We start from the raw sequence: 15043 nt of genomic DNA on the forward strand, positions 1-15043 counted from the left end.
TTATTTATATACATGAAATGTTTCAATGATATTATTTGATGTAGAATTGTTGTACACATGTCATAAGTTCTATTAGAATATTAGTACTTTCTATAGGGCTAAGATTAGGTACATTATGATACATAGTAATAGCTATTGTTGAACCTTTATATTTTGTTTTTATCACGAAAAGACTATTAATCAACGTGAATGTCGTCGCAAATTCTATATTGGCCGAAACGGATCTTGGAAAGTGGGCATTATGATGAGATGAATCATGTAGATAGTCACAATTCACAAGTACAGACTAATATATTACTAGGTCATAAAGTGATTTGAGTACGTGTCCGCGTTGAGTACCGTTCTGTCATTGTAAACTATATGATTGTTAACTAAACCCACAAACGTTACAACTTGGAAAATACATTTATTGTGTATAAAGTATAAGTACGATTGTGGAAAGCGCAGGCGGCAAACGGAGGCTGTTTTATCGTAAGGATCTAGCAGTGGTTGTAAACAGCTGTTCAATCACAGATGATAAGGACAATGACTCAAAACTGTACGGTGGAGGACCGACACTGAATACTGGAGAGGAAAAATGGTCCTGGTCTAGTAAGTAGTAACATTGTTATTGTTTTGGTTATAGATACTAAGCTGAGCTGAATAAATCCTTTGTCACATCGTTAATTGTTAACTTTTTTAAACCCGCCATTAAAATGTCGTCAGAGGCAAGATTTCTAAACACGATTTTTATTTTAACAAGCATTGATCATTAAAAGGTTTTAGATTGTTCAATTGTTGTCATTTGAAAATTTTGCACGAACTGCAAACATGGCTGTAAGTATATTCGTTAGTACAATATGTTGTATTACTGTTTAATTTATTTATAAATTACAGGCCAAAATAAATGGTGAATTCGCTATTAGCAATGGTCAGTCAAAAATCCAGACAATCGGAGAACCGGTTATAAATGTAAGTTCAATTAAAGATTATAATATTGCTCGGCTAATAATGGAAATTACATTATTTACTGATGAAATCAATACTATTGGGGGGTCTTTAAAATGTATAATTCATTTATGTTTTTGGTAGTCAGTAACCTACCTAGTTTTAGAAAATTAAAATAGGTAAAAACATTTTGTTTACCTATATCTAATCAGGAGTAATAGGTTTTCTTAATAGTACATAATATAATATTATAACTAAATTCGTAAATAAGCTATCAATGAAGGTTTCAAAATTGTAAGGACTTTTTGAAATTTCAATTTTGTAATAAAACATATTGTGTGTACTCATTTTATTTTTTGTACAATAGTATTGAGTGAGTATTGGATTTAGTTAATAATTATCTTATCTACACACCTACACAAATATTGATAAAACTATCAAATAAACATTAAATGCTTTTTTTTTACTAAAAGAGGTAAATAATTATTCAAACAATTAATTGAATCAATGGTATTTGTATGTACTAGGTATTGATTGCATTAAATGTGTGTAAATAACAGAAAAATAAATTCCATTCTACATGTTTGTAATGATTCCTTGAAAAGTATACAATAATGTTTTATCAGTTGAGGGTGCCCACCATTATTCTTGCATAAGACGCCCCTGAACTTAAATTAGGATTTTATTTATTTATTTTTGTAATAATATTGTGCGTCATATTTTATCATATTATGTAAATGAGTAGGAGAGATGGTATATATAAAAAAAATATATGTTATATCTGACAAGTTAGAGATAAAAGCTAACATACATTTGATGGAATTCCTTATTCACATTACAACGCTTAAACTGTGAACACGTAATTTATAAGTGAATGTACTTTTCAAATTTTTTACAACTAATTATCATTTTTATGATTGGTGGTATCTTTTTAATATAATTATTTATTATATCTTTCAGAATTACTTAAGTAAGTAAGTATTTTAAATTAGATTTATACCTTTTTAGAGGGCTTAAGGAGTAAAGATACCCTCAAATTATTATTTATTTATAAATAATTTACTTCTAGTTTATAAAGCTCCCCCTCCCCTAAATAAGTGGATCTTATGTGAGGCAGACATGTTTGTTTTGCAGTGTCGTAGGAATTGTATTGGGTTTGATTTATTTACTACTAAGTTTGACACCTTATACCACCTACCACATGTTGACACATGTTTCTATTTCATAACTAATTAGTTTGTAATTTGTTTATTTATATATATAGTATTTATTTATACTTATACATTATTGTATTTATTAATGGATTTGTATTTTCTAATATTTTAGACTGGATGTAGTACAATGACTGTTCAAACACCAAGAAAAAATGAAGATAAACCACTTTTGACAGGCTCGACTATTATGTATAATGAAAATGGGTAAGTTGATTCTTTTTTAAATATTTTCTGTGTTCCTAATTTTTTTTAACCCTAAATGTAAAATGTCGAATAAATACCTAGTACAATTCAAGTGTGACTTAAGCTTCTAAAACAAATTTTATTTATAACGGTAAAGGTTAACTTGCAAATGTGTTTACCTAGTTAATAATATAAGTTAAAGCTTATAAAATAATTTACATATATAAATTATTATTTATATATAATATTATTCAAAATACTCATATGAATTTTTAGATAAGGGAACTTGTAAAAGCTTTCTTGATAAATAGAAAACTTAAATTAAGGTTTATTACAAAATTTCAAATGCAACACTCTTACATATTAATATAAGTTTTATTAACCTAAAAACACACTTACATAAAATTAAACTTGTGCTGCAAATTTTAGGTTTGTTTATTGTTTGATAATTTATGTGATCTATCAAAATAAGGGCTTTTAAGATCAATATGTGCTAAACAAGATTTTCTTGAGTTAAATCTTAATTAAGAAAATAGTACTTGTTATTAGTGGTGGATATTTAAAAATCTAGATTTATAAAAGAACAGTTGTTACCATAAAATAATCTAATATTATAAATGTATAATCTAATTATTAAACATTAGATGTACGAGTGATTTATTGATTTTATAATATTTAAAAAATAAAATAATTATACTATTTTATAATTTTATAATATTGTTTTCTTTCTCAACTTGTATACAACCCTTTCTATCAACAACAAGAATAAAAAAGGAGTAAACACGTTTTAATACTAATTACTTGAATTTAAAATTATGTTTCATTTATTATTATAAATATTACAGAAAATATAACTTAAAATATTTTTTAGTTAGGAATTAATTCTATATGTGTTATTGATAATGTAAAAAAAATACTACTAAAAATATTTATACAATAGCGTAATATAATTATATATTTTTAGAAACAATTCTCTTTCTCCATCATCCAAAACAACTACAGGGGTGGATTTTCCTGGTAACTCAAAAAATGAGTTCGCGGAAAAAGATGGAGGTTTTAATGGTATAACATCAGATAACAATCCATTGTTAAATCGACAGTTAGAAAATCCAACATCGTAAGTTAGATTTTTCATTATAACTATTAACCATTTTTTTCTAATATTTTATGCTAAATAAATAACTATTTCTAAATTACTATACATTAAAAAACAATTCAATAACGAAAAACAATTTAATAAGGAATTGCTTTTTATTGATCATAATATTTTGTTTTTAATAATTGTTTATTATGTTATTAATTCTTTATCACTTATTATGATATGCAGTTTAATGTTTAGAGATGTGGCAATTGTTTAAGCTTTATTGTTTTATATTCTATATCTCTAAAAATGACTCGTTTTATTCACGTGATATTGTTAATTTCTCATACTTTTTATTATCATTCATAACTACTTATTATTTAAAATTGTTTGTTAACGGTTTGATAACAATTGAATAATATTTCGGGTTCAAAGGTTGCATAATATGTACCACTATATATATTAGTTTTTATAGCAAAAATGATTGATGGTTAATAACCTATGGTAATTTGTTTAAAAATCAGTAGAATTATTGTTAATTATTATTAATGACTTACTTAATTTTAATATTTTTTTTTTCAAAAAGTAATGCCTACTGTAAATATGTGCTATGTATACATTTAAATTTCTTTTGTTTTTTAGGAATTTAGATACAATGATACATTTATTAAAAGGCAATATTGGAACAGGAATCTTAGCTATGCCTGATGCATTTAGGAACTCTGGTTGGCTCGTGGGTTTGGTTTGTACTGCACTTTTAGGAGCTATTTGTACACACTGTATGCACATGTTGGTAAGGATACATACATTTCATTGCAGTACTGTAGCCAGAAATTTATTTTGAGGGAGGGTCACTGGTTCTTAAACCCTAAGGGATAGTATATACTTTACAATAGTGAACAGTTTTCATGCCCACCCCATGTATTATAAAAACAAAATTCCGGGGAGGGATAGTGCCTCTGTTGCACCTGGCTATAGCACTATTTTATTTTATTTGTTTTTTTTTTTAATTTTAGGTACGATGCTCCCACGAGTTATGCATTAGAACACAAACTCCGTCACTTTCGTTTCCTGATGCTGCAGAAATGGCTTTTGAATATGGACCCTCTAAATTACAGAAGTATTCAAAAATTGCTAATAAAATAGTTAATACGTTTTTAGTATTAACACAATTGGGATTTTGTTGCGTGTATTTCTTGTTTGTAGCCACAAACCTTCAGGAGGTTAAACACCAAGTTTGATATAACATTTTACAAATTAATAACCGAGTTGTTATTTGTTCTTTACAGGTTATTGCACACTACTTCTTTTATATGCCAGTGCATACTTATTTAGTTTTACTCTTGGGGCCTATGATTCTTTTAAATTGTGTAAAAAGTCTCAAATACTTGACTCCTGCATCTCTCCTTGCTACGATCCTCACAACAGTTGGATTAGGAATCACGTTTTTCTACTTACTCCAAGGTCTCCCAAAAACAACAACCGTTAAAATATTCTCGTCTTGGCATCAATTACCTCTATTTTTTGGTACTGCAGTGTATGCTTTCGAAGGAATCGGAATGGTATTATAGTTTTTATTATTATCAAATAGTATTAATATTAAACATAATATAATGATTTATTTTCACTATAGGTTTTGCCATTAGAAAATAATATGAAAAACCCAGAAGCTTTTGGAGGTTGGACAGGTGTGTTAAACACAGGTATGGTTATAGTAACCTGTCTCTATACTTCCATTGGATTTTTTGGTTATTTAAGATATGGTGACGAAGTTAAATGTGGAAGTATTACTTTAAATCTACCCGCACAAGATATGTAAGTATTACCTTAATTTAAAATTTTTAAAAAATATAGTTCTATTTAGTTCTGTTAATAAGACAAGTAGTTTATGCTATCAAAAAATAACTTTTTTGGGCCAAAAAGGCTTTTTTTTTTTTTATTTTATGAAGTTTAGATCATTGATGATATATTTAATATAAAAAAACCTCAACACTAATTCTTTTTTTTTTTAATGATATATATATTTTTCATAATTATTAAAGTAATGTTTATGGCAGAGTTGGCATGTAAAATGAAAATCTAAACCCAAAAGAGCTCACGGGGTGACGGGGGGCTTAGGCACAACAAATGTTTGGTATTTACCTATAAATAAGGGTTTTGTTAGGCCCACCAAAACTTAACTGGCTTGGGATTTTTGAAAAAACCCTGATTACTACTAACTCGGGTCATTGATTAATTAAAATATTCTCATATATTTTGTTTAATTAAAATATTACGTAGATGTTTGCATTTTTGTTATCTTTTGATGACGCACGACTCATTTTTAACAGTTTTTTTATATAATATCACGTGATAATATTAAACTAAATAAATAATAAACTGTGTAAGTAAACTTAAAACAAGTCTTTGTATGATTTTATTTAGTTTATACAAATTTTACTATAAAACAATTGAGATGTGACTAACTAAAAAACAATTTATATTTTAATTATTTTGTTTCTATTTACTATTTAGCGGAGTAATGCTTTTTAGTATAGCTGAATATTTCAATTATATTGAAACAGAGATAAGGAATAATAAATATTTATTGTATTGACTGCTATTATTTTTTTAATTATTAAGAACAGTATATGGATATTTTATAAAGAAATTGATAATTTCTATTGAGATTTCACATGTATGTCTCGATAACAATCGTTAGATAAAATTTCAATACATTTTTTCTTGTCTAATTCTTTGATACTTAACTGTGTTGATAAAATTGTACATCAAAGTTTTTTCGAGCATTAGAAATCCCTTAAAATAATTGAATAATAATTTTATACCCATTTATGATTAAAAGTAAATACAGTTTTGTATAACAATTTTAGTCGATGACAAATTATTATATACTACTTCTAAGTACAAAATTAAAAACAATATTTTTTGTACATTGTGGTTAAAATACATTTTGTTAATTATTATAATACTTTTCAGATTGGCTCAAAGTGTACGGTTAGCAATGGCGCTTGCAATCTTTTTATCTTACAGTCTCCAGTTCTATGTTCCAATGGGTGTTATTTGGCCAGCTATTAAAGGATATTTTCACTCTCAGGCTAGCCAAAAAAATGCAGAATTATGTGTCCGCGTTTTTCTTGTCACTGTTACATGTAAATAAAATATTTACTTTTTGTTCATTAATACTGAAGTTAATTATACATTTTTTTTTTACAGTTGCTTTAGCAGCAGCCATTCCAAATTTGTCAGCTATTATATCACTAGTTGGATCATTCAGTAGTTCAGCTCTAGCATTAATATTCCCTCCGATTATAGAACTCATGACATTTTGGGAACAAACCTCTGGCAAAGAGTTTACACTTATGTTTATTAAAGATGTTAGTATTATTATAATCGGTTTGCTAGGCTTCGGATTTGGGTCCTACACGAGTTTTTGGAATATTTTCCAACCCTTAAATGCTTAATTTTGACGTTGGTCAGAATAGCACAACGATTCTCACCAGTATTTTAACTATTGATCTTTAATATTGATTTGTCTTCCTATATCAGTTATTTTAATTATGATTATATTCTTCCTTAACTATTTAGTAACAATTATGTTAATTATTTGCTTAATTAATTTGTAATGATACTATAGCTGCTAATTTTTATTTTTTTTTTTTGAGAATTACTTATTTATTTTCTAAAGATTTGTAAGGAAAAAAATCAATAGAATATTGTCATTTATTTTTACGTACTAAACATTATAATATTACCGACTTTAATAACTTCCATATTTTAATTTTTTTAATTTTTTTATCAAATATTAATTTAACTCAATTTATAATTGTAATTTTTCTTTTCGTCTAAAAATACCATAACATTATTATCGTTTTATAAACCATGAATATTGTGATTATTACCAAATAGATGTTAGTAGTTTTTATTATTAATTGACATTATTGTGAATTATATAAGTAGGCTATATATACAATTGACGTGGAAAAATACATTCCTAATATTATGAGTGAAAACCCTAGTAATTATTACCATGTTAACCAAATTAAGTATAGAAAGGCAATAAAAAAAATAAGCAAACAAATAAGTTTTACCTTAATGCATAGTTTATACAAACTTATAACAAGGCCTACTAAGCACTTACAATAAGTTTTAATATTAGCACAATTAAATTAAATTAACATTATGTTATATTTCTTTAATCGCGATGTCAAAATGCTGTTACAGTACATCTTATCTGTTCTTTAAAATATCTTTTAGCGTATTATTATAATAGTAATTGTTGTACAATTTAATACAAATTAAAATTACGTTAATGTTCATACCTATACTGTTAAAGCTGTACATTTAATTTAAATCTAGCAAATTGGTTTTTTGTTTATTTTTTAATACTATTTTGTTTGTTTTAATCTTTATATTGTGTTATTGTAGATAACTCAAAACCATGACAATAAAATTTGAATTAAGACAATAATTGGTTTTTTTCACATATTATAGTAAAACATTTTGAAATGTTTAGCGTCCCCCGGTTTTATGGGACAATTACAATAAAATGATTATAACATGTTAATGATCATACCAATTTAATTAACATAAGCAGAACGTCTATATGGAAGAAAATTATGAGCAAAACAAAATGCATAGAGTGGATACAATTTTGTATAGGACCCCTTTTTAAAAAAAGTGACTACAACAAAAAGGTCATAAATGAAATGGCTCATTAAAATGTTAAAATCTTGTTTTGTTCATGTTAGTACTTAATGTATTATACAATTAACCAAAATGTTTATTTTTTTTAATTTTATTTTTGTCCTCGCATTACAGCCTCAAATATTCTTGAATTACAAAGTTTATTCTACTGCTAAACATACACGATTACTCTATCTATAAAGATAGGTTAATAATTTGAAGAATTTGCATATTTTGATTATATTTTATTCTATAATATTTAAGAAAAATGAACAATAATAAAAAAATGTATAAAAGTGTACAAAATGTTACTAAATAAATATCATATAAAAATTTTAAATTCAATAGAACGTAGTAGAAGTTATATAATAAAAACGACTATGTATTATATCTCAATCGGTTAAAAAACTGCCGCGGCATTGTGTATTTTTTTTTTGATGATCGACGTTAATTTTTTTTCCCCATTACCATAGGGGTTTTTTCAAAACAACAATTAAATATCTTATAAAATGTTATGTTGTAAAAGTTATTTTCCGTAAATCACTAGTAGTATCTTGAAAGCGGCAAAACTTTTTATAGACTACTTAAGTACCACGGGCAGCGTTGAGGGGTTCCCATTTTCTCCGACGACAGCGGTGGTTGCTTGACGGCGTGACCATTGTGGAACTGTTAAGCGCTCAACAGCAGGCCTTTGACAGGGGCCACTTTTGTTGATCTGTTGAATTGAGGGGACCTGTATTGAAATTGTTCGCGGTGGGACATCTTGCAAAACTGTTCTCACGGACGTCCGAGTGGTTGTTCGCGACGGTACAGCTAATAATCCTCCCTTTTGTGGCGACGACAGAGTAGTTGATCGCGATGGTACGGCCAGCTGTCCTGTTCGCGGCGACGATCCTTTAACACGCGGAGATCGGGACCGTGCGGGCCGCTGCCGGCGACGTAGCGATTCGACCAGGCCAGCACGGGCCCGGCGTAGCGCTGAAGAACCGGTGGGCCGGAGCCGTCGATTGACGGCCATACAAGCGTCGATAAACTCTGCCATCTACGTCAAACAAATGGATGCGAGTGCAAATAAAGAGTGAAAGTGTCAAACGTTCCAAGTGCCAAAGTATAAAAGTTGTACTTTATAATTTGATTTGTATTTTATTCATTACCGGAAACAATTTTGTAAATTTTTCAAGTAAAGAATAGTTATTTATAAAAAAAAACAATCATATTTAAAACTCAAAAATATATTAAAGTGTTACCGGTAATGAATGAAATAGAAATCAAATTATAAAGTTAAATTTTTATACTTTGGCACTTGGAACGTTTGACACTTTCACTCTTCAAATATTTATTACTATAATATAAAGTCGTCATATATGAAAGTAGGTGTACCTGTGGCGAGTACATGTCACATGGGATGGGCGGATAAAACCCGTTGGTCACTCGGTTCATCATGAGGTTCATATCGAGCGAGCCTTTTAAATGGAACGGCGCCTGTAGAGCGGCCAGCTGTTGTTCAAAAGTTTCAAATTAAAAAAAAAAAACATAAACCCAGTAGTATGTAGAGTTTGTTTTAAAAGTTTTGTAACCGTTTCATTTACAACACTTATAATACCGAGTGCTTCAGTGCTCCGAATCTCATACTATTGTACAAAGCAAAATCTAAATATTAACCGGCAAACTTTCAATGCCTATTAGACTATGATATCATTATTTCTCTGTTTTTTTTTTTACCCACTCCTATTATTACGTGAAACGGTCGTTTTACTTCACCCAATTCCGATTAACAACCTCCAATATTATGAGACCATGACTGTTGCAAATTAAAAGATGAAGAAAACATGGAAGAAATGTCTCTTTCAATTTCATATTTTAGAAAGTAGATTGAACACGGTTGCAAACGTTATTACCTCCTAACTTTCATGTAAAGTTGCCGTATCGATAAAATAACGAAAGTACAATTGTAATCGCCTGCAAAATTGTTTTCGACCATCGTATAAATCCGCCTCTGCTATTTAATAAAATTAATTGTTTCCGCGTTTAGAAGTACAAATTTGCAAGTTTTCCATGTTAGCGACGAAACGTCATGGGAGACAATAATAATGAGACGATGTCTACCTGCTTTAAGTTTTCATTAAATAACAAATATTTTTTACAAATTTTAATGTAAATATTATGTAATATATGTTTTGTTTAAAAACTTATTTTTCTTTTTGTAATCATGTTCTTAAATTGTTACACAATTTGTCAGCTTCGAACAAAAAATCGTTCTCAATCGTTTGATTTTAGCTTCAATGCGGAGCTGTTGTTTTTACAATTATGTGATTTTATTTTTCTATCTGGACCCACGGTTATTTTTAAACCGATTTATTTATATAAAAGTCTATAGATCAGAAATCATACACGAAAGACACTTTATTGGGCTAAACACTTGTATTTTAAGCGATTTAATCACTTTCAGTATGTTCTATCCACTATGTACTGGTATATTTTTACTACAAAAACAATCACACATTTTGTTGGATCAAATTATTTTGATCTTTCGATGTACTCTTTGCCCCCCACACCTCGGTCACCGGGATGGTTCATGTGGACAAAATTGGTGGAATAATTCGATTAAAACATTAACAGAAATAGTAATAAAACAGAGTGGATTTTCACGGGGAGCACTCACCTCGTACACGCAACACGCGGCCGACCATATGTCACTGTCGGCGTAGTAAGTGCCAAGGTGTTCGTGGTCGATTTCGCCACTGCATCCGTCCACCAGCAGCAGCCGTTCGGGGCTCATGTAAAGCGGAGAGCCCAAGACGGAACGCAGGCCGAATCCGTTTGGGCCGTCGACGGCACCGTTGCACGACCGGAATCCTTTGCTGAAACCAAAATCGCCCAGCTTAAGTGTCGCCCGGGCCCAACGGAGGTGCAACGACCTATTGTCTTGCTCGCCGTGACAATCGATATCTCCATCGTCATCATCATCACAACAATCGTATACGTTGTACACGAATATATTGGCCGGCTTGATGTCTTTTGGCGAGTAAAGAAAAGTAAATAAGAAACACGATTCTGAGGCCGTCGGTAAACGACAATATATAAAAAAAAAAAAATAGGATAATAATTATTAAAAAGTTACCTCGGTGCATTATGCCTGCGTCGTGCATGTGTTTCAAAGCGGCGCATAACTGGACAGTGCACGACCACACGGTGGCCTCGGCGATAAGAGCACCGGCCGCGTAGTGTTCCCTCACCATGCGTCTGAGATCACCGCCCGTGGCCAACTCGGTGGCGATCTTCAACAGGGCCGCCCCGTCGTCTTCGGCTGGCACGTAGTCCCACCACAGTAGTCTTACTATGTTTGGATGGTCAAGTTTCTGCACAAACAAAATATATAACTGTACCCGCGTGTACTGAACAAAAAAGCGACATTCGACACCGAAATAGCACGTGGAATGCCTGTGTGAAACGTGGAAAGCGTTAAAAAAAAATTAAACAGCCTATAAAATTTGGCAATAAACAACGTGCTAAGGAAAAATGGCAGTTGTTTAAAAGAGTTCTACAGTTTTTTTTTAAAATAAAATTAATGATTTATATTAGCTATATTAACGTCCACGAATGGAACACTGAATGTCTCGGAACGACTGTTATGCGGTCCCCTATTCTCTGTGCTCGTTTTTAGTAAAAATTCAAATGTTTTTTGAAAATTACATAAATAATACTAAATTACTAAATATTACTAAATAGTTATTTTTACGTGAGACTTTTCAAAACGGTGAAAAGTTTCGAACTTCAACAAATAGTCGTTTTGGTTGAAATTAATTTTCTTGTGATCATGGCCGACGGAAAGGTATAGTTCGTAGGGCAGCTGGCTAGGCTCTGACGCAAATAAATTACGGTAAAAAAACAACATTAACAATCGTATTTAAGCATTTTGTAACGGTCGACTTCGGGTAATGTCGGTACAATAGCGAACACACCCCGAAAATAAAACCCTTTATAGAGAAACATGTTTACACGTTTATTAATGTGATTGAGCTCTAATTCGGTACCCTTAAAAACCAGACTTGGACCGGGAGGGTTCCGGTCTACTAGGTCAGCGCGCTGTCTAAAGCTGATTATTTTTTAAAGCTATTAACACATTTTACTGTTGGCGGATTCGGGAAAGCCCATTTCACGGGTTACAATACGTCCGTGGCCAACTGTACCGTGCCGCGGCTCTACTAGTTACTACAAACTACATTTTATTTGCCAAAGTCGAATGATTACAATAATATCATTTAACAAACTACGGCCTAGTAGTTTTGCGAGTTTCGGCAAGTATGTCAGTATACAGTATTTATACAGCGCAGTGCGTTTAGAACTTAAGAACTATTGACGTGACACGTTTACAAACTTCGGATTGTGCACTTTGGCGAATCTAAGATAACATAGTATTTTCACTATACCTTGAGGTTGACGATCTCGTTGACGCAGTCTCGGTGCTCGGCGTCGACTCGGCCTCCGAATTTTGCCGTCTCTTGGTTACATTTGGCTTTCTCATCGTTGCGGTCGCTTCGTCTCAGCCTTAACACCTTGAGCGCCACGTACTCCGAATGACTTTGGCCGTTATCCGCGCGCCGTGCCACCTGCGCCCGGTAAACTGTACTGAACGTGCCGCGACCGAGCACGCGATCGACCCGTACCGTCACTGGTTGCTTGCCGTCGATTTTCGATGCTGACTTACCGCTTTCCCGCTGATCACGGCTGTCCATGGCTAGGTACCGTTTACAGTGGTCGTACTCACCAACGACAGTAATATTATTACACAGTCGCCCGAACAAGGTAACTTCACCGCCGCTGTCACGCTACAGTGTGCTATGTCGTTCACCGACAAGTGGCAACGGTCAAACGAATCGTGTTATCAAATATAATGTTATAATCTATACCTAGTGTTTATATTGTAATGTTTGGTGTTAATATCACAGAATACATAGCATGCCCCGTCTGCTTATCGCCGGTAACACTACGACGCTATAAATTATAATACAAAATTTAATACACGCTGATAAGCGCGCCGTCGAATAATAAGACAGGTATCACAAAGTCCACCGCGGCCGTACCGCGGACTGAGCTGGAGGCAGTTGCTGAACCAACGCCCAAAAGGCCACTTTTGTTTTAGATAACGGGGCCGTTTTATTGTACTATAATAATTGTGTCTATAGTTTGTCGTTACTATTCTAAGTAAAATAAATAGGTATCTGTAATTGAATGTGTCACCTTTAAATATTATGACCACCATTAGGTATAGACTGAAGCGTATATATAAGCCGGCGAAAATGAAAGTGGCGTAAGTCCCAAGTTGTTTTGTGTAATAGAAGGTTTGCGTTTTGTATTTCTATAATTTTGTATTCTTCTTGGCTTTTACAGGCCCCTAATTTTGTATTAACTAACGAAATTTTAAGTCACTTTCATTCTCACCGGCTCATACATAGATCAAAACGCTGATATCCATACGAACGTTTGAACCGACGCGACCCCCGCCGATTTTTTTTAAAAATTGCACTGCATGTCTGTTACAATGAAAAAAATGTTCTTAAATTTGTTTGAATATTTTTTTTTTGTTATTTTGGCTATTGTCGTAAAAAGTATTTTGAGTTTTTGCCTTGAAACCTATTTTTTTATCGTTATATATTATAATATATGTATAAAAGGAATATAATACAATACACGGAGTCCGGAGAGTAAAAACATATTAGGTTTGAATTGCACAATAAACCTAATTAAAATATCTAATTTATAAATTATTATTGTAGTATTGTCTTGTTTTATGAAGGCTTTTTTTAACTTATTCAAATATTTTTTCTTGAGGTCAAATGCGGTTGAATAAGAAGGTCGAGTAAATCGTACTTCTTTTAAGTACTATTATTATATTTCATTGACGTTTTCGACTTAAGGCGCCTCTACACTAGCATTTTTAAGGCGTATTTTATTGACAATTTTTCAATAAAACTTAATATTGCCCTAACAATTGTAAACTTTATATTATTAAGGATTAGCAAAACAGAGAGCTTTCTAAATTTATTTATATTAAACATTTTTTTAACCATAATAAGTAGTAACGCATACAGGCCCTAGTATGTAGTATGCGCAAAATCATATGTTTTTACCTTTAACCTACGTTCGTAAAATATTTCGATTTAATTTTGGAAAAACATTCGAATTTTTTATAGCATTCCTATTACAAAAATTAGAAGTTTTAATATTTGTTTATCAATTTTACAATAATTAAATTTGAATAACAATGTATATTTTGACTAGGAAAATCGGAAAAGTTCAATCCCTGGTTTAGAATATTACTAAGAGTGGTCTGAGTGGAAACTCTAACTAAAATGATGCAAGGAGGAGGGCAAGGGCTGGTTTTTTATAAAACTCTTTATTTCTTTTTTTATACTAACGAAAACAAAACTATTCTATATGTTTAAAAAAAATATAGAAACCTTTTAATATTATAACTATAATACTTTTCATGACTCAATTAAAATAAATAAACTACACACAAAATAAAAAATCAACATTATTGTACTTATAAATTAAAATTTACTACATTATAATATGATTAGTTATAACTTATAACATACAAATGTTACATTTAAACAAAATGTACGAGAAAAAGTGCAAAATTTAGATCACAATATCTAAAGGCTTACAAGATAAACAAAAGAAAATCGCGCAGAATAGAAGTTTTCATGTTTTTTTTTTAAATGAAATGTTCCAAACTAATTTTTCTAGATACAATTTATGTTTTTCACCGCCTCAGAAGACACTACCCACCTTTAATTTGTGATGTAAAACAGTTTGCTCGAATCTATACTGTAGGGACTGTCATAATACTAGAAACAGCAAATTTTCATAGAAAAATAAAGGAAAATATTGTATGTGCTTAAGAGTGGAAATTCTTTATAGATTGATTTTTTTTTTAATGCTAAAGTTT

General features: G+C 30.9%; 2 protein-coding genes across 4 annotated transcripts; one reads left to right on the plus strand and one right to left on the minus strand.

The window, feature by feature from the left end:
• Positions 1 to 303: 303 nt before the first annotated feature.
• On the plus strand, positions 304 to 7718 carry LOC126846619 (proton-coupled amino acid transporter-like protein CG1139). 3 transcript variants are annotated; one of them, XM_050586309.1, is made up of 11 exons: positions 304 to 591; positions 759 to 816; positions 877 to 951; positions 2254 to 2345; positions 3289 to 3441; positions 4048 to 4198; positions 4422 to 4628; positions 4695 to 4967; positions 5039 to 5220; positions 6382 to 6554; positions 6619 to 7718. In XM_050586309.1, exons 2-11 carry the CDS (start codon positions 811 to 813, stop codon positions 6864 to 6866), a joined length of 1560 nt encoding a protein of 519 aa, XP_050442266.1. In that variant the 5' UTR covers positions 304 to 591; positions 759 to 810; the 3' UTR covers positions 6867 to 7718. The 3 variants fall into 3 exon arrangements, with proteins under 3 accessions (XP_050442266.1, XP_050442267.1, XP_050442268.1); XM_050586310.1 differs by lacking the exons at positions 304 to 591; positions 759 to 816; positions 877 to 951 and adding an exon at positions 1755 to 1901; XM_050586311.1 differs by lacking the exons at positions 304 to 591; positions 759 to 816; positions 877 to 951 and adding an exon at positions 1755 to 1897.
• Positions 7719 to 7912: 194 nt separating this feature from the next.
• LOC126846620 (serine/threonine-protein kinase Nek7-like) lies at positions 7913 to 13030 on the minus strand. Its single transcript, XM_050586312.1, has 5 exons — positions 12519 to 13030; positions 11210 to 11447; positions 10751 to 11103; positions 9469 to 9585; positions 7913 to 9130 (listed from the first exon to the last, which is right to left on the minus strand). The coding sequence occupies exons 1-5, from the start codon at positions 12822 to 12824 to the stop codon at positions 8669 to 8671; spliced, it is 1476 nt and encodes a 491-aa protein (XP_050442269.1). The 5' UTR covers positions 12825 to 13030; the 3' UTR covers positions 7913 to 8668.
• Positions 13031 to 15043: the final 2013 nt, after the last annotated feature.

Source organism: Adelges cooleyi, unplaced genomic scaffold (genome assembly GCF_023614345.1).
Source record: "Adelges cooleyi isolate 19-005CV unplaced genomic scaffold, UGA_ACOO_1.1 ACOO_flye_CR_arks_rails_tigmint_CR_PRNA_9, whole genome shotgun sequence".
NCBI classification, from domain to species: Eukaryota; Metazoa; Arthropoda; class Insecta; order Hemiptera; family Adelgidae; genus Adelges; species Adelges cooleyi.

Excerpts from the sequence above, each read along its gene's own strand:
- LOC126846619 (XM_050586309.1), top strand. Across the intron at positions 952-2,253 it reads TCGGAGAACCGGTTATAAAT|ACTGGATGTAGTACAATGAC; the intron begins GTAAGTTCAATT and ends CTAATATTTTAG. Across the intron at positions 4,968-5,038 it reads CTTTCGAAGGAATCGGAATG|GTTTTGCCATTAGAAAATAA; the intron begins GTATTATAGTTT and ends TTTTCACTATAG.
- LOC126846620 (XM_050586312.1), bottom strand. The coding sequence starts at position 12,824 with ATGGACAGCCGTGATCAGCGGGAAAGCGGTAAGTCAGCATCGAAAATC. Across the intron at positions 11,448-12,518 it reads ACGAGATCGTCAACCTCAAG|AAACTTGACCATCCAAACAT; the intron begins GTATAGTGAAAA and ends TTGTTTGTGCAG. Across the intron at positions 9,586-10,750 it reads CCGCGTGTTGCGTGTACGAG|CTGGCCGCTCTACAGGCGCC; the intron begins GTGAGTGCTCCC and ends TTTGAACAACAG.